Genomic DNA, 20,421 nt, shown 5'->3' with positions numbered 1-20,421 from the left:
GCTAAAGAAGAGGGGCTCAGAGATGTCAGGTCATGTTGTATAATTTCTAGTAGCCAGCAGCTAATAGAGATACTAAGCTGCCTGCAAGTTGTTATTTCATACTTTATCTGGACAAATAAATACATCAAAGTACTGTCATTTTTTTCTGTGTTGCATAAACTGTGCTATATTTTTACTCACTTTAAGGGAAAAACCCATTTTAATATTTTTTTTGGAGTAAAAACCACATTAAAATTCAAATTTGTGGAGAGCACAGGTACACAAAATTATAAACCAGGGTTCCCACACATTTTCATGGAGAAAAATTCGATTTTTTTCCATGACTTGTCAAGGACACATAATGATTCGTTTTTTCATCTTGCTAAACTTAAACTTAAATTCTACTTAAACATAATTTCAGCTAGCTGGCATACATGAACATGGGGGGAAAATGAAGAAAAAGTGATGGTAACACATCACAAAACAACACATAAATGAGCTATATGTTAAGTTGACACAGTATGGAAAATAAATCTGTCATTATGTTACAATACTAGAAATGGTATATGGAATATTACTGTAACAATTTAATTACACTCAACAAAATTCCAAAAATTTCAAAGTTTTTTTTTTTTTTTACTTTTCTTGACCGTGGGAACCCTGATAAACTGTACTCTCCACAGGGACGTTAATGTGGAAAAACATTTTAAAATCTGGCTTGCATCACTGAGCCCGCTTCTAAAGTCTGTTCTTTAGACACCAAACACATATAAATCTGAGACAAGGCTACGGAAACACATCACACCCTTGTTCCCTTCTTTCTCTTTTTCAAAATAGAAAAATAAAATCCCACTCCTCAACCTCAGCTAGCCTGTCGAGAGGAGGGCTGAACTCCCTCGCTGCTCTCTCCGGTTTGAAAAGAAACATACATTCACAAGAGGACAACAGAGGATAAAACAAGCGACTTGAAATTCAAATTTGTGTGCAAAAACATTTTTAGATCTCTATAAAAATATGTGCATATGGATAGAGCTATTTTTAATCTCACCAAATACAGTATTTTCCTTTATTTACACTGCACAGATACACAAATAAAACATACACTACAGCTCTGCCCTGCTTCCCCTCTCTGTCGCTGCAGAACAACATGGCCGACTTCCATGACAACAGATTTGACAGATAACTCGCACGTAGGAAAACGCAGACACTCTCACTCACACGCACACTTCTGCTCGGATCAATGTGATCGAGGAGCAGAGGAGGGGCAAGCAGAACTTCTGTAGAAAACCTGAAGTTGCATATCCCACGATTCCCCCCACGCTCGCATTTCACAAACCACTTCCTGTAAAAAGGTCAGAGGTTGTCAGCCAGACGCTGCTTCCTGATTGGCTCGCGTGGGTGGGGACAGTGTGTCAAAAAAAACTTTGGCTACGGAGTTAGGTGGCTTTAGTTCTGGTGCGTTATCAGTATTAGTCCCAAACACACCATGTACAGTGGGTACTGTTTGACCGGTACAGCCGCAGTGGATCTGCTGTCCATCGAGCTTTTCGGCGTAGCAAAATGGATCCACTGTCTGTTATTGTAGGACGGGACTGTACCAGCGTCTCTGGAAAGAATTCATGTCTTTTCAGTATCCATCGAAGCAAAAACAATCCCTCTCCCAGTGAACTTCTTTCTCCCCAGCACCATCTCTGCTGAGGTCAGGCGACGCCACTCAACGCCAACTCCAGAGCTTTAGGACCAATAAAATCACTTCCTGAAGCCCGATGTTCATTGGGCGGTCCTCCGATTCTTTGCACTGAATCCTGCGCCGCTTCCCAGTCTGTTGTCGAAAGGGGAAGAGCAGGTGGCGGTATCGGTATCTGACAGTCCGCTCATGTATCTGGACTGCGGTTGGTCGAAGGTGAACTGTGGAAGGGGGATGTAGTCCCCTGTGAGAGACGAGTGCCTCGCGCCGGGGGAGAGGGAGTGCGTCTGTGAGAAAGGCATCGGGACGAGAGGTGCGTGAGGCTGGATGAAGATGTTTGGGCTGATCGGGATGTGCGGGAGAGTAGGCGTGGACGCGTGCGGTGGTGTGTATGTCTGAGTGTGTGTCGGAGTAGAACCCCGTGAATGTGTCGGCGCGTTTGTTGGTGAGTATGCTTGCAGCGGCGCGTGGATGGGTGTGAGCGCCGTGTGCATCGGGGAATGCGTCCGCGAATCTGAGGCGTCTTGCGTGTTTGAGTGCGGGGTCAAGTCGTAGGACGGCGTCCTGCGTCTCAGCATCATGCTGCAGTCAGCCAGTTTTGGGGGTGAGGCAATTTGGGGGTGTTCCCTATCTGACGGCGGGTGGATGGAAATACAAGGAGGGCTCATTTTCTTCTTTCTGTGGCCGCCGCCGACTGACTGCACCCTTACAGGAAACGCCTGACCACCTTTTTCCAAGCGTTGGGCCTCACGTGTAAAGTGTTGGTCGTCACTGGTGATGACGGCTTGTGGGAGGCAGACTTCGATGGAGTGGCGCCGATGGTCCTCCGGGTGACCAGCAGACAAAGATGACGGCTCGTCCAGGAAGGCCTTGTTGTCAATGCTTAAACCTTTCCTAAAGTCACGGTCCGTCAATCCCGCCCCGAGCAGACTGAGTGCGCTCCTCGAGGAGGAAGGCGGAAGTGGGGGAGGAGGAGGCGAGGAGGAGTTGGGAGAGCACGGTTTGGTGTAAGGGGAGAGGGAGTGGCTGCGGCCGGTCTTCCCTCTGCTCTGCTGCCCTCCTTCCTCCTCGTCTCCCCACCTTTGGCGAGCCGAGCTGGTGATGTGATACACCTCTTCGTCTGCCGGGTCGCAGAGGGAGACGGCGGAGGGCGGTCTAGGTCTCCGCAGGCTGGGAGGACGCAAAGGGAGACGTGGAGAGGGAGGTGGAGGGAGGAGAAGCGAAGGGGATGATGGAGGAGGAGGGAGCGGAGACGGGGGGGACAGTAGAGGATGCAGAGGAGAGGGAGGAGGAAGAGGGAAGGCAGAAGGGGAGCAGGGTGGGAGAGAGAGGGCTGAGGGGGAGGAGGGAGGAGGAGGAGGCAGGGGAGATGGAGAGGAGGTGTGAGGAGAGAGGGGAGACGGGGAGAGGGGAGGCAGTTGGACAGGGTTGGGCCTCTCTTGTTGCTCACAACCCTGAGACTCCATAGAATCAACTTTAACTGCAACCTGCAACACAAAAACACCACAGCGACACCTTCCATCAGTAAATCTGAACGTACATTAATGTGTGAACGTGTCGGTGTGAGTATCTGAGACGGGGTCTCTCACCTGTCTGCGCAGGGCCCGGGGGGAGGGGCTGGGCGTGGGCGGGGCAATGCGGGGCAAGGTGAGAGTGGGAGGTGACCGCGGGTGAACGGGGGAAACGTCTGGTACCTGCAGCAGCGTGCGACTATCACATGGCTGGGAATGGACCGACGTCACTGAGCCTGAAGGTACAAACGTAAAGAGTTTGATTCATACAGCTGATATAATCACATGTCCCCACTCTCACTGCAAACACATGCTTTTTTACAGAAAAACACATGCATACTTAGGCATATACAAACACATACATATTAATTATTTTTTACTGGGGATGCACTGATTTATCAGCCCAGTATCGGTGTCGGCTGATATTTGCCGTGTTGACTACCATCAGTCTACTGGCAAATATGAAAATATTCACCATTGGCGAAAAGCAGGGCTCTAGACTAATGGTGTCTCATTGTCCCGAAGACAGCAGAGAAATTTTTTGGGTCTAACAGAGATCTTCCCTGGGATGCCTTCAAGACAAAGGGACGCAGTAAACTCACATCAGCAGGATCAGAGCTATTTAACATTGGCTGTTAACAGCCAGTGGCTGGAGCTGCCTAATGAAGGTTGCATTATGATTCGTTAAAGCTCTAATAATTCATAATTTTGTATTTTAGTAGTTTAGAAGAGATTTCAAAATATCAAGATATATATTGTGTATCGCAATACAGCCTAAAAATGTTGTGGTAATATTTTAAAGTCATACTGTCAAGCCCTAAGTGAAGGAAAATTCTAATGTTGTTATGATAAGATCAAATGTTATTTTGTAAAATTTAATTTTTGTCGAGAAAACTTGAATAAAAACAGTTGTTTGAAGGATAAGTTTATTGTTTTCACAGGAATATAAAATTGATATTAGAGAAGGAATTACAATATATTATATAAAGTAAAAATACTTTTGAAAAAGATATTTTAAAAAATATTTTAGTGTGACAAAAAGTTTATATTTAAGAATTGTTCCATAAATGCGTTTGAATTTGTGCTTTTTCAAAGGCAGTGTAATGAAGGGCCTAATGACTTTGAAACAGTTCACTTATTTTTTTTATAATAAAGATTACTTTGTTTCCCTGGCACAAGTGGGAAGATAAACGACAACAAAACCCAAAGAAACAACAACAGCAATAAAAAATAAGTTTGGGATTGCTATTGGCAAAATTGTACATTTAAACACCGGCATCGGCCCGGAATCAGAGCATCCCTCTTTTGGGTCAATTTAAAATAATTATATTGGAGCAAAGATTACAAAATTATAATGTCACTAACACTTTATTTTGAAAGAATACTTGGATTTGAGCAACAAGAAGAAGAAATGAACGTTTTTAATTCATTTGGTATTGCTTCAAATCTGCTGTCAAAATAAAGTGTTTTCTAAATGAAAACCCATCAGCATATACAGCGGGTCGCTCATCCAAACAGAAAAGTTATCAGTGAAGTTGCGGCACTGAGCTGATCATCAGAAAAAGAGTCACATGAGGTCACTTTTTAGATCCTGGTTACATTAACAGTTCCATGTGACTGTATTTCATGAATTCAATAAGTGCGGTGAGACTGTGTAACCAGGGTCTGAGGCATTCTGCACACACAGGTCCGGTCCACCTGTGAGCTCAGAAGGAATCACAGTAAAACACGTTAAAAACATAGTTAATTTTCAGTTGTTACTTTCAGGCCAAGCTGTAAAGCCACTTGATTTTAAATCCACCAAACTTTAATCTTAATCAGCGAACCGTAGACAAAGCACCACAGCTGTGATGATCGCTTTTTTAAACAGATATATTTTGTGCCTTTGCAGCTCGGCCGTTAAGTCAACAATCATTCTCGTCGAGTTTCCAGCCATTCCACAGCTGAGCAGATGAGCCTGTGTGAACGCTGCAGGGATTCACATGTATCAGCTCATCCACTACAGTTAGTACCTTGGGACAGAGCCGGGTCTGTCCACAGCCTGGCCACAACATGCCATTAGAATCTGACTGCAGATAAAACAGCGCTTGTCAGTGTTTAGTGTTCGCATCATCGTTTGTACTGATTCTAATTTGACTTGTTTTGCTTTAAGTTTCATGACCCAAAACTGGAAAAAAAACTCCATGAATGCAGGGTGCCCTAGGCAAGCTTACCCTTAGTATCTTTTATATTATTTTATTTATTATTATTTCATTGTACATATTTTTATATTACATATTTACATTTTATTTTCTGAACTTTTATACGTTGCATTATAGCATAAGGCACAATCTAAATCTAAATATTTGCATATTAGTGCTGACTGCCAAGTGCAGTATTTCTTTACATTTTTTTTACATTAAATTACAAACAATAATAATAAATATGAAACGATAAAAGATTACGGTGCACTTTTGCTAATTATTTTGGCACTGCATCCTGGATGGCTTTTGTCTTTTAGGATGATTTTTCCTTTATGTTCAAGGGGGGACTAACAATTTGCAATACCAATATCATGTTGTTCAGTCATCATGCATTATGTTTGAACAGCTGTTTTCCATATCCCTGAGGGGAAGAATCACATCTTGTGCTCCAGTATCTTAAAACACATTTGTCTCACATGTAGTTAACTACTAGAAAAACTAGAATACTGGGGAACTAAAACTCCATACAAACTGCACACTTCATTGAAGTTACATCATAGCATTAGCCAGCTGTGGCTGTAGTTTAGCTAGTTATCTTGGTTGATCTTTAATTTCTGTGTCATGCCAAACAACTGACAGATCCCACATGGGTTAACATAATTAACAAGACACCACTAATTTACAAAAAATACATTTTCCATATACAAGAAATCTAAACGAAATGCCATTGATCCCAGTTTGGTGCTATAAACATGCATGCATTATGGAAAATTTGAAAGTTTTTGAATATAATTAACCTCTGTGTGCTAGGACGCTGTCAGTGTAAAGAAAAGAGAGAATTGATTTCATATCTGATACTGAAATCCTGAACAGATAAGATTCACTAGTAATGAGATGAGTTACCTGAGTGCTGGTGCTGGGGGCTGAGCTCTACCTCCTCCAGAGGGTAGGGGGCGCTGGCGGGTCGTACAGGTTGGAACATGTAGCTGTCGTTCGGTAGAGAGTGCATCCTGGATACAGACATCTTCCTTAATGACAGCAGGTCCAGGTCACGGTACTTCACCTCTTCCTCCTGCGGGGGGAGACAGAGACCACAGAGTGGGATAATACTGCCAATTGCAGCACATACTGTTTTACAATGAAGGAATACTTTTGGAAACATGTATCACATGTGTACCAGCTGGTGAGTACGGTAATGTCCTTCCTACCTGTCCGGGTGAATTTGGACATGGCCCAACATAGGTCCCTTCTGCTGAACTGTTATTGGAGGTTGTGCTTAATTTGCGTTGCCTCTCCATGGCCATTTCCAAGGCGATTTCTGCATCCATCTCTGCATCCTCTTTAGCCTCCTGCAACAGTAGATGTTGTTTCACGTGAGTGTGAGTGTAAGTACATTTTGAATGTTGACATCCATCAAAAAATACCAACTAATGTCAGTAAATTGCAATGAGACAGTGACCAATACATTAGGGGTGTCCAAACTTTTTAAATGTGGCCAGATTGGATAATGTGAGAATACATGGGGGCCAGCTGCTTCTCGCATCAAATGGGTTATTAAAAATTTAAAAAAACAAAACAAAATCACAAACAACCAAGAAAAATGTAACTGTTTTATCTTTCAGTGAAAATGTACTGAGAATATATGATTAACCAACATTGTGTGCAGGGACACATACAGCGTATTTTGTCAAAGCCAAGGACCATTAAAAATGATATTTGGCTCCCGAGCCGACTTTAGACATGCCTGCAATACATGAATGTCATCAAATATACGTGTCTCCCAAACACCTTTGGGTATTTACATAACATCTTTGTTCACACATGTCCACATTTATGTCCACACGTCCAGATATGTTTGTCTTCATATGTGCACTTTCTTAGTCTTTGCTAGTCACTGTACCTTGTTGCTTTCCTCTAGATGTTTCATCAAAACAGCCACCACCACATTGACCAGCACAAACTGGGCCATGAGCACAAAGGTGACAAAGTAAATCGGAGAAACCAAGGGCAGGTAGGTGAGACAGTGGCGGTCCTCTGGAAGACACTCCCTTAACGTGTCCTTAAAAGACACACAGAAAGAGATTCAGTAAGAAAGAGGAAGAGTGCAGAAAGTGAAACTGAGTGACACACACACACACACACACACACACACACACACACACACACACACACACATCAGCAGTCATTACAACTGGATATGCACAACTGAACAACTGTCTGGCCAACACACCAGAGGCGATATCACAAAGCTTTGAAATCTTGTCTACTGGTTCGATGATATGGAGCCTTATTTGTAACGTTAGTGCATTTGAAATTTGGAAGAACTGAAGGAGAAACAAGGACAGTGGCAGCGATGTAGATGTAGGGCAGCAGAGCGTGTGCCGAAATTGCAGCTGCTGTTACTTTCTTTACCCACATACAGTATCTACATCAGCAGGCGTAAAAAGCTGCTGCTTCTTAATGCAGTGCAGGTTGGCATGTGTACAACTGACCTGACAATAACTGCACAGCTCTGAGTGTAAAAACTGAAAAAATGAAAACTGAAAAATCTTAACTTGCACCTCACGATAGCAAGTTTATGACACGGGAAGTAGGAGCTTTAAATTTTTGTAAACAGTAGAACTTTAAAGGGACACTTTTTCAATTTTCAACCAGATCTGTGTCACTGTGGTGTGGAAAAGTTAGCAGATTAATTGTGTTAACCCTTTGAAACCTGGAGCAACATAACATTTTTGCTTTTAGACACGGTACATAACTATTTGAACCTCTGAACCCCCAGCAAATTGACACAATTTATTGAAAAACATGGAAAAGGCAATGAGCAGCCTGGTACTTGGCCTTTTTTAAACTTTTGTTTTCCTTTTTTTGTTTGTTTGAGTTGCTTTTTCCCCTTTATTTTAAGGTACCTTTCTTGTATTTTTTTCTCATTTTTAGCAAAATCTGGGGTCATTTCTTATTCTGTTGCTCAGTGACATCTTTCTATGTTTTAAAAAAGAATAAAATGAATTTGCTCAGGTTTCAAAGCAAAATAAAATGCAAAATTAAATGCATGCATTACACGAGAGGTTAAACGAGAGGACCTCTCTTTGTGCGATGTCTTTTTCAGCTTTAGGATAAATTTAGAAAGTGTAAGGCATTGACTGGTGAGTTTTTAATGCCCTCTAGTGGAAATTTAGAGATGTGTGATTAGATTGTACCAACACCCACTTCACACTACAGTTTGACACCTTCTGAAAAAAAAATCTGCCCCCCAAATGATATAAATTCACAGATATTCAACATTAAATCATAGAAAATATACAAAAGCACAATTATGTTTTATATTATTATTGTTTTTGAGATTTGAGATTCTGAATGTTCTGAATATTGTTATCTGTTGGCCTATTTAATTATATCTTTTGAGTCAGTTAAGGATGATTAATGATTACATCTTTTTGACATTTTTAATAAAGTAAAACTCAAGATGTGAAAGGGTTGACATTGCTCGGCTCTAAGCCACTTTATTATTTCATAATTGGTTTTGGAGGTCATTGCTCTCTCTGCGGTTATGGGATAATCTAGTCATCATTTGTGTGTATGTGCGTGTGTGTGTGTGTGTGTGTGTGTGCATACTTTCATAATCCCATTCCAGTTGTCTCCAGTGGACACTCGAAACAGTGTGAGGAAGGCCATCCCAAAGTTCTCGAAGGTTGCGTGACGACTCAGACCCTCACATGGGTTGATGTCACTGCATTCTAATCAACACACAGACACAGACAGACACTGATTACACCACACTTTAGACACGCTGGTAAAAAGGCCAAAGCAAAAATATTAAAAGAGAGCATTTATGATCATATAAATGTCATACAGACAGTCCTAACACTTTGGTCCTATTGCATGAGAGCAGTGTTCACTGAACACACAAACAGCTGCTAAGCAGTGATCCCGACGGACGTGGCAGAGGAGAGGGGAACAAAGGCTCTTATCAGTCTCAGGGTCAATTTGACAGAAAGCTCTCAGGAGCCTGTTTACAGAATCAAAACAGCCGCCAGAAGAGAGCTTCCTTTGTTTCGAGCCCCAGGTCACATTAGCAGGAAGATGGAGAGACAGGAGACAGTCCTCTGAGTATTGTATACCTTGTTTCTTATTCTAAGGATCATCCACCAGGAGATAAGAGAGAGGTGTGTGGCTCAGAGGAACTGAACACGGCAACTTTTCATGATAATAACTGGAATAGTGTTCTTAGTGTAGTCAGAAGCCCCTCCGTGATATGAAAAGTTAGAAAAACACAGATTTCTTTAATGTGAAACTGCTTTATTCTGTTTTCTTTTTATTTAAATAACTGGGTTTGTTTGGGATAGGAAGAGACAGATAATTTGGATCCCACTAAAAACCTCGAACAATGAGCACTGAAGGAATTCTAATTGGGAGAAGTTTCAATGAGTTGTATTTTGGAATATCGCCACTAGATGCCACTAAATCGCCCCAAATCTTACACATAGTTCCTCTAAGAGAAAAAAAACATTCATAGAAAAGGCCACAGAGAAAAAGTGGGACAGATTCTTTAAGATAAACTACGTGACATAGAAAAATAATGACTAAGTATCTATATGTAAAGCTAAAAGTGAGGTGTATAAAAATACTTATTCTCTCCAAGTCTGAGCCATGGCCTGGTGTCACGAGGACGGAGATTCATCAGGGCAACAGGTTTCAGTAGATCAATCATTTGATTTAGACTCAGATTCAAATTGAAATCCTTTCAATACCAGCTATGCTGAAAATACCTGCTGTCGGCTCAGCAGCTTGAATCCAAAGCTGCGAGCATTAACATTCAAACCCTTATTCCATCCCCTTTCATATTTCCCCTTGCCTTTGACCTTCTCTTATCTGTTCAGCCTTCTGCAGACACCGCGGTCACAAAGTCGAGATTCATACAGAAACAACGTACACAAGTGACAGTCTCTAAGGTCTCCCAGAGGAATTTCACATCATATGATGTCTTTGTTTCTGCCTTGCAGTAGTTCTTGCAGCCAGTTTTTTCACAGCACTGTGTTGAGCGGAAGCAGGGTAAAATATTACAATACAAAGTGTGCACGTATACTAAATCCTAAGAATCTCGTACAATTGGACAGCTTTTCTTGCTTTGTATTTACTGTCAAGACCAACATATTGTAATTACGAGTGATGAGCGGGCAAAGTGGTTCAACAAAATATGATGTAGGTTAACTATTAAAAACTTGAGCAACCACTAATTTTTAGATAATTTCCTTGTCGGATTTTACTCTTTTTTTCTTTTGGTTTTGCAGTCTGCAGCACATGTCTTGCCAAGTTGCTCATTATGTTTGTGTTTTTGGAATAAATCAAACCCTTTTCAGGTTTCAGAGGATTAAATGCTACTGAAGGAGTCTGAATGCAGCACAAGAAATCTGGTGTCGATCCAGATGTTAAAGGGTTAAGAGAATTTTCCTGATCCTCACCAAGCTCCACAAAACTTCTCTACTGACTTGTATCAAAATATAATCACTCCCTCAGTTTGGTAAGCGCTACCAGAGCTTTTTAAAGTGAGGCACACACGGGGAAAAGACGGCGCATGGCACATACAAAAGCTTTTGTCAGCAGCTTGACAAAAGCAAAAAAAATGAAGAGTGGCTGTTACTTCAGAAAACTGGAAAACCGACATGCTTTTCTTTCCCAGCGTGGCGAGCGGAAGCATAATAACATTTCACAGAGAGCAACCTCTTCGTCACTGAGTTGTTTTCATTTTGTCCTCCCGGATACCTTTAGTTCTAATCCTCTTCCCTCGCACATTGTTGCGCTCTCAGAGAAAAAATGAGTTGGATGGAGCTGGCCTATTGAGGAGGCAATACGTAAATAAATGTGATCATGCAAATGCGATCTTTTCTTGTTAGGAGCAGGTCTCTGATGTGAGAGCGGCAAAGAGGAAGAGCGACGGGGAGACAGATGGGGGAAGAGAGGGAGGATTCAACAGAGACAGCTCAGGCGGGGAAATTTGCCGGGAAGTCGTGACTGTGGTAGTAATGACTGGATTCAAAAACCTTTTCTGCTGCAGCTTGAATACTGTGGTACATGTGTGTATGGTTTTTTTTTGCCAGTAGTGTGACTGACCCAGTTTGCCAAACAGCTCCACTCCCAGTGCAGCGTAGATGAAGAAGAGCAGCATGAAGAGGAGGCCGAGATTTCCCACCTGGAAGCATAACACATGTTAGATCTCCCTCTGCACACCACCTGAATTTAGTTTGATTTTTCTTAAGGAATGATTACATTGGTAAAGTGCCTGTAGGACATTAAAGGTGACTTTTACAACATTGAGAGTGTATCTGTGCGGTAGGGCTGCTCCTTTGAAGTTGGAGATTCGAATCATCAGTCAGAATCATAAGTGGATACATATTTGTAAATGCTCTAGATGTTGAATTACGTGTAATGAAATACCTCCCATATGCTCTTATAAGTGCTCCTTCAAAGTGGGGGCAGATGTAACATTGAAATATAGTGTTCAAATCAATATTGTGATTAAAAAAAACGACTGATCATGGTTAACAAGCAGAAAACTGATACAAGTTTCCTACATAAAAAATGTATCCAAATAGTTCAATAGTTTTTTCAGTAATGACGTCAAAACCAAAAATTGTTACAATGGCTCCCAGTCTCCCCTAATAATCCCTGTATTTCCAGTCACAGAGACAAAATGACTCAGATCTGGAGAAAGGCAGATGAGGAAAAGGAAGAGAAAATAGAGGAGTGTTTCGACTGCCATCCAGATACCAACAGTAACCACCGTATGAGTGAATTCCACAGCAGCAGAGATTAGCTAGTCAATGGGACACACACACATAAGACTCACATGCACTAACATGCACGTGCAGACAGACCATTAATACCACAACACACAACAGTGTGATGTCATTCTCATTATTATTATTCTCAATAACACCATTATATCTTTAATGCTCTGACTGTCGTATACAGCACCTTTAACTGAATACAACATAATGAAACAGTAAGGGGAAGCTTTGACGTTTTCTATCAAAACTGAGCTGATTTGTTGACAGCAGCTTTCTACTCAGTACACGAAGAAATCTGGTGGCAAACCCGGAGGGCTTTAAAAAACAGTCATCATGATGGATTTTTGTGCAAAACCTGTGAATTTAATGCACTTCCTCTGACTGTATCTGCCACTGCCTTCACAATTCCCAGCAAGTTGCTTCCTTAAAAGTCTGTTTTTGTGCACTCCGTGCTCTAATGCTTATATCTGTGCACTTGACATTTAGAAAATAGCAGAGCAATGCAGTCTGTCACTGCATGTGCATCATAATCTTTGGTTTAGCTGCTCTTTGCCTCTAAGAACTGTGCCAGGCAACTGGAGACAGAGACCTGAGATACTCCCACAATATCCCCTGGACATCCTTTAAAAGGAGTGTGTTGACAGGAAAAGCACACAGAGTAATATTAGGGAGGACGTTTGCTGTACGGTCAGCTGTGATTGCACCAATATATCCTATGTATGGCATTTATTATCATGATGTGCACAATTGAGCTGTAGGGAGGTTGGACAGGGAATATAGAGAACGAGACGTTTTAAGGTCAGAATGGAAATTCTGTAATGTGGACAGATATGACTTGAGTTAAATATTCATCAGCAGGCATGAATCTTTCAGAGAGCTCTCTATTCCCAACAAAAACTTCATATTTACCCTACATTCATGAGAAAAAAAATCATTAATAAACCAAGACACAAAACCACTCTTATGTGTTGGAGACCCCACGGAGTTGGTGTTTACCTGCGGCAGGGCTTGCATGACGGTATCAAGCAGCGATCGCATCCCAGTGGCCATCTTCAGAAGTTTTAGCACTGCAGAGAGACAGAGAAGCAGTCTTTAACAGCTAGCTGGGGTGTCAGCTGGCTCGTTTGCTGCAGAATTTACAATGTCACAGCATGATACCAGTACAGCAGGGAGGCACTCGGATTTATGCTGTATTTATTTGTAGAAGCCACGAAGCATCTGTGACATATTACTTTTAAAGATGAACTCACAAGAATATACGATAAAAATGTGATAAAAAGAGCGTCACAACATCAATAATGTTTATAATGTCTGTGTCTGTAGTGATGACTCACAAACTGACAACCACTTACTGTATATTCTGTAAGTGTACATGAGATACATATGGGCGTGTTTGTGTGTGTGTTTCTACCTCGTGCTATCCTGAGTACTCTCATGATTCGGATGATGGTGGGGTTTATGGGCAGTGCGGCGCTCATTTTCAGCTCCTCCAGGGTGATGCCCATTATGGACAGCGCCACTATAGCTATATCCAGCTGATTCCACCTAAACACACACACACACACACACACACACACATAAAAATGATGTACTGTATATGGACAACATAGAACATTTTAGTCATGAATAAAAAAGGAGCATTACTCCTGTACAGTGTTACAAAGTACATGTGCAGCCTCTTCCCTGTTAGTTAAGTCGGAGTTTTCCTTTTCATTTCTTGTACCATTTATGCACAAAATTAGTGCATATATGCACACTTTGTAAATGCAGGAAACCCTTTAAAAATGACATATAGAATCCTTTCCTATTGCCAGTAAACTACAACCGTGCACACGACTCTGCAGTAGACGAGTACGCATTTCTTTTTTCTTTTTTTTTTTTGTAGTATGTCACATTCAACACAATAGGCAGGCCAGAAAACAAGTTAGTAAATTGTAGAAAGCAGCACGGAGGCCAGTGAAAAGAATGAACTTCTTTTTTGTGGTACTTAGTCAGTCTTTCTCTTAAAGTCAGTGCTGACTAATTTGGTTTGAAGTTTGAGTACTCCTTGGAGGGCGACAGACACTATTTTGTGGCAGCCTGTCATCGCATTGCACAGGCAAAGGGGCTAAAATTAGTGTCTTAACTGTCGTACTGAATTTCCATCACTGCTGTTTGAAGATGATCGGAGCTAGAGCTGATGAATATCTGTGACTAATGCAGAGTCATATGTCCTAGGAGTGAATGCCAATTGTAACCTTTCCCACAAAACCCAAAAGCCAAATGTTAGTGGGTGTTAGTGGGTTTTTGTTCAGTGGGAAAGGGGCAATAGTCGAGAAAACCACTAATTAACTAACTAAGTTTTTGTTTTAAAATGCATAATGTTTACTCCTAGTGTCCACACTACTCTAGACAGAGATTGTTAAAAATGCTGCTGACACCACTGTCATTTCAAAACTCCAGGGTCATATTTAGACAGGTGGAAACAGACTTTTAAAATCGATGAGGCACCTATGTTCGCTTCCCATTTGCATCCTATTATCAAGACGTGTCTACATGCATTTTGTGATTTCATCCTTCTTATGTGAGTACTCGGTACCCATTGCCATGATTTCTTCCAGTGATGGATAATGATCCTGGTACTGCTTTCATGTTACTGTATTTATATTGCAATGACTCCTGCTCTGTTTTCGGCAGCCTTAACCACCTTATACTCTCGTTACTTTCAGTAACAGTTCCACGTCTTCGTCAGTCCAAGTTAGGAAATCTCTGGTCTTTATTTTTTGCCATCTACATAGTTTTTTCTGTAGCTGATCAACCAACTTCAGAGTGGGCAGTATGCTATTTGTTTACATCGCCACGTACATGCACAATGTACAGAAATGGTCACATGATATGCATTTTTAGGCATATTAGTATGCACAGAGATTAATTCAGAATCAATGTTAAAACCCTCATGTGTATGAGGATAGTTTTTGTTTCCAAAACCATGTTTTAAAAACGCATTTGTGTGGATGTTGCTTTACTCCAGTGGGTAGTTAATAGTTGGTGTTCTGTGAAAAACTGTATTTTTTATTGTTCTGTACAATATTGTTACTATAGTAGAGGAGTATAGGAAAAAAGCGAAGAAGAGGAAGAAGTGCTGCTGCTGCATGGCTGCTGATGGTGATTAGTGAGCAGGTTGTTTAGATTAATGGGTGGCCCACCCACTAATCTCTAACATAGGGGAAACACTGAGTTTACACCTGACAAGTCTCCGCCAGGGCGACCAGAAAGAGATGAATGCACTCACTACTAAATCCCATAAGTCAGTGTACTGAGAACAATAGACCGACTATAAATGTAGAGGGCTGTACATTTTCTCAGGGAGCAGGAGTTATTATTTCACAATGCATATGTTGTAATTAGGAAATAGTGAAACATGTAAATAATAACTAACATTTTACAGCATTTGGTTTTGTGCATAATCCCATCCCACTGTGTTACCTGTCTTTGAAGAACCTGTGCAAGCCGAATGCTGCAAGTTTGAGCAGAGCCTCAACGATGAAGATGCAGGTAAACACGTAGTTACAGTACTTCAGAACCTCCTCTAAATACTGAACACACAGAAAAACAAACAAACACACACACACACACATACAAAAACAGGTAGAGAATTACTTCATAACTTCTCACAGACTAGATGCAGATTGCATGCTGACATATTCTGTGGCAACACTCAACAGTTCTTTATAATTTAATATTAACATGTTGGGAAAGCAATTAACAGTTTTTACTTTTGGTGAAAACACTTAGAATAAGTGTTTTGAAGTTTTATAGCAGCCTGAGGGCAAATAAAATTCAAGTTGAGGTTTATTTGCAGAACAAAGTAAAATCCAATTAGAGTATCGAAGAGCAACAGCTTCTCAGAAGCCAAAACATTTATCACCGCACTCAAGAAGGATCGTGGCGTCTCTCCAAAAATACATCAACAACTTTTGTTTGAGGAAATAAACATGCTAGCTTTTTCAGGGAAAAAAATCAGTGCTGGTGGTGATGCTAACCTCAGTTTATGACTATGAAGTTGTTGTATCTGACAACAAATGTTAATTGACCCTGGGTCAACACAGTCACGTTATTTTTGGAATCAGAGTCACTCGCCAACATATTGGTGTTTTGCAAAGAAAATCCAAAACACAGTGGATTTATAGCACCTTGTCATTTAGCTATAGCTGGTTAACACTTCAGTCATCAGAGTACAGCTAGATGTATTATACAGTGGCCAGAAGTAAAAATGCCATCTAGCTGTGTTGAAGGGAATGTAAATGAATGGCTGCCCAGATGCCAGGTATACTGGTTCTATCCAGAAAATCAATTTCAGGATGATTTTTTGGTACTTTTAAGTCTGAGTAAACTTCAATGTTTGTATGTGCAGAAACATTACCTGCGGCTGATTGTAGTGCTCGATGCTCATGGTGAAGACGTTGATGCAGATGATGAAGGTGATAAAGAGGTCCAGGTAGTGGCTGGTACACAGTGTGTGGATGGACAGACGCAGGGGAGAGTAGTCGGCATAGTAAGGCCTCTGCTTGGCCTCTGAAAAACACACGTACAAAACAAATATATGCAAAGACGGTACAAGGAGAGACAAATTTCAGAACACAGACAGAGAGAAAGAAAAAATGAAACTATGAGTAACTGTGCTTTGATATTAAATGTTTCCAGTGGTGTGGACAAGAAGGTGTAAGGGCCAGGGAAGGGGAACCACCCCTATTCACTTTTCTTTTTTATACTTTTATTCAACCAAGATATGCTTGTTCCTTAATAACATTTGACTATTTTTGCTGCCACATCACATTCGAGGCGCCCTTGAGCAGCATGGGTGGCATCTCAGATACTACTCTGATGTGAATACGCCCTAATAGTACATCTGCTCAATGTGGTGGTGGCTCCTTTGTTCATTATTGTCCCTGTCCCCCACACAGTCTGTGCACACCACTGCCAGTATGGTATGTTTAAATAAGCAAGGACATGAGAGTCACAGCTTGTCTATATTATTTGTTTTACAGTTTACAAAAAGATTTTAAATGCAATAAATGATAAAACTTATTACACATGCTCCTTTGGGGTTTTGCTTATGGTAAGTAAGCCCCGCTGGAGGACGGCATGTTTTAGATGCAACACGAAACAGTGCTCAGCACAATATCTCTTTTCTTTGTTTTATTTATGGTGTTATAACATAAGAGGATACTAGGTATATCTAAAAAAAAGTCTGGGAGTTGATGCAAAACATCATCAGCAGATCCCTGACCTACTCTGTGTTGGACTTAAAGTAGCAAAGAGGCTGATTTTTAAACATTACAGAGCGCCCCTGTAATGAGAGCATTAAAATAAGATTCATTGCCTCTGTAATAATTATATTCTTGTCAGTGCTGAGAGGTCTTGCTATGTATTCTGACCTAAATGGGAAGTCTCCATTAAAACCCAGACTACACTGTCTGATAGGTGTGCGGCTCCTTCTTCTAAAGAGGCTGTTAGATGCATTACTGCCTTTGAATAATAAAGAGACTTAGTGTAGCTGTAATCATAAAGAAAGCTAAGAGGTAGACAAAAATGAGCACTATTTATCGCTATTATTTTCATTATTATTATTATTATATATTAACAATCATTAAAGGAATATTTTACCCCCAAATGGCCATTTGTAAATCAATAACTTGACTGTGTTATGTTAAATTCGTGAAAAAAAATGTGCTTTTCTCACATGCCTCCTCAGTGAACGTAGAATCCAAAAACTGAGAAAATTCGCGATGAAGCAAATTAATCAGACAGCCCTTTCTCATGGTGAACTGAAGTAAAAGTGAAACCAGGCTCTCTTTAAAGCCAGACCTCATTGACAAAAACAGTTATTTTACCTCACTAAACATGGGAGCTGCTTGTCTATCCCTGCCTCTATTGCCAGTTTTGTTTGCGTTATTTTGTGACTTTGGTGAATCCAAACTAACCCTGTAAACCACTCAAATCACATAATAACGCAAACAAACTAAATGACTGGTAGACCAGCAGTTTCTGTGTTCAACAAGGTAAAATTACTGTTTTTCCAAAAAATGGAGAGAGCATGAGTTCAGTTCCCTGTTGGAAATAGCTGTCTGATTGGGGAATAGTGAGAATACAACTCGCTAAATAAGACTTGGATTAGGGTTTGTAAACTTTTGTTTTGATATGGTTTTGCTGTTGTGAAACGCAGAACCTACAAATTCACAAAGAATTTTCTCCATTTTAGGATTCTTGTTCAATGTGGAGGCATGAGAAAAACAAAGAAAAATTAAACATAGGGTGATTGATACATAAATGGTCTCTCTGGGGTAAAAGGGTCCCTTTTTTGAGCTTAGCACCAGAAGTCACACATAACTATTTTGATAGCCTGTGTACTCACATGTCCATGTATGACAATTGATGATTGCATTTGTGACACGTGCATGTTTATGTCCCCGCCATGCCCTGTCTGTCTACTGCATGCTTACATGCCTGACGTTAAGCTGAGAGAGGCTGCGCAGAGTACGTTCAACAACACAATTTTACCACAAACAGGTTGATTGATCAATTGTATGCTTATGAGTAAGAACTCTTTGAATATCAATTTATTTATAACTTTTCTATCCATATTGCCTTCACTGTTCAAGCTCCTGACTAATTTTAAAAGTTGTAGAGCATGACTGTGATGTTGAACATACACTGGAGCCACTTTTCTCTTCAATGACATCACCAGTGCTTTAACCCCTCAGAAAAATCTCAATAGTCTAAAACTTCTTTTTTTTCCCTCCCTCTTCTTCTTCAAGGCCAAACGCTTTTCTCTGAAACAGCTGATATGATAACATTAGTCCAGAGTTTTAGACCAGTGAGAAATGTTACAAATGCAAGATGAAGAGAGCGGCGTTCTGCTCACACCATATACTGCCTTCTAGTCGATTCTGTGATTGATGTGTTACAAAGTATGATTTTGCGTTGTAGCCAAACAGTAGTGCTTTTTAATATTTCAGCCAATAAGAACCATGTGCTTCTACCAATTTCTTTTTGGCTTTTCTTCAGCTCGACAAATTACCACAATAAAACAAGTCCTCCCAAAATGCCGCTTTGTGATGTGAGCATTTGGACTCGTTTTTGCAATAGGTGGTGTGTTTCTGATGCTCCTGCCAGCATTTGCTTGTATTTTCTACAAGCGGTAACTAACAATCCTCCATATCTAACAAAGTTAACATCTTCTAACAGTTCTATTCCCAAGGTACTTGCAGGTATAGCAGCCAAAACGTCTGCTATGTTTCTGAGTCTGCCAGTCAAAGCTTGATTACAGAAAACGTCCTTCTTGTACGCGTGCCGAGAGACGCTATGGGGTTTAGGGTTGTACATGCACCCGTAGGAAGGGAAGGGGCATTCAGTGATTTAAAGAAAATTGCTTTCAAAATTTCCTGAGACTCATGGAGGAAAGCAGTAACCTAGATGGGCTTCACATGCAAAAGGTGCTGCAAAGATTTCTTCAACAATCTTTAAAAACAACTTACTACAGCTATAAACTTATTTATTGGCAACAGAATTAAAAGAGGATTTGGTGTTAGGGGATGTAATTTAAGCATATTAAAAATGAAAAAGAGACTAGTAAATCCTGTATTGTTGTTACAGTGGTGGCAGTTTGTTTAAAAAGTGAGCATACAAATTTTCAGATAGATTAACAGAATTATACAGTTGAGAGGTTGGTTAGGTTGGCCTAGATTCCAGTTTTTCATGCAGTGTTAGGGGAGGGTTAGGGGAGTGTTAGGGGGAGGGCTGCATTCATGCAGTTCCATGCATCAGACTGGCGTAGCCTACGCCTTCTGTCAGTGATCAATCAATGTTTGCGTCAGCTAGCCAGTCTGTCTAACTCTCCCTCCTTTTTTCAAGTCTCAAGTCTGAATACATTTCCCTGTTCTCTCTGTCTTGTCATTCTCTTTCTTTTTTGTTTCAGGCTCTGAAAGCAGGCAGTGCTCAGAAAAATAGACTACCGACCAGCCCCTCCATTCTCCTTACTCCTGCGCTTTTTCTCTATCATTTTGAGCCTCTTCTCTTCCCGTAAGCGGGCCTCCTCCTCTTCCTGGTCCTGCCGGCACTTGTGGAAGTTCTCCACCACAACGCCGACGAACATGTTGAGGACGAAGAAACTGACGATGAGCAGGAAGGAGATGAAGTAGAGCAGCATCCAGGGGTTGTGGTTTCTCACAGGCTGAGAGGAGAAGAGTGGAGTAAAGAAGATTAAGCTTTTCAATATTTTGTGTGTGTATCAGTAA

The 20,421-nt window shown here is 41.0% G+C and overlaps 1 protein-coding gene across 1 annotated transcript in view; it reads right to left on the bottom strand.

The window, feature by feature from the left end:
• Nucleotides 1-1,749: 1,749 nt before the first annotated feature.
• cacna1ha (calcium channel, voltage-dependent, T type, alpha 1H subunit a) overlaps nt 1,750-20,421 on the bottom strand; it is a 66,523-nt gene continuing 47,851 nt past the window's right edge. The window contains 13 exon segments of the mRNA XM_042504444.1: nt 1,750-2,999; nt 3,030-3,153; nt 3,256-3,413; nt 6,264-6,432; nt 6,569-6,709; nt 7,261-7,419; nt 8,973-9,094; nt 11,469-11,547; nt 13,142-13,212; nt 13,557-13,690; nt 15,611-15,720; nt 16,548-16,699; nt 20,144-20,357. Coding sequence (XP_042360378.1) covers nt 1,750-2,999; nt 3,030-3,153; nt 3,256-3,413; nt 6,264-6,432; nt 6,569-6,709; nt 7,261-7,419; nt 8,973-9,094; nt 11,469-11,547; nt 13,142-13,212; nt 13,557-13,690; nt 15,611-15,720; nt 16,548-16,699; nt 20,144-20,357 — 2,883 coding nt within the window.

This window comes from Plectropomus leopardus, chromosome 17 (assembly GCF_008729295.1).
Source record: "Plectropomus leopardus isolate mb chromosome 17, YSFRI_Pleo_2.0, whole genome shotgun sequence".
Taxonomy (NCBI): domain Eukaryota; kingdom Metazoa; phylum Chordata; class Actinopteri; order Perciformes; family Serranidae; genus Plectropomus; species Plectropomus leopardus.
Note: the sequence above shows the minus strand (reverse complement) of the source record. Positions and strands in the feature narration are given on the sequence as shown.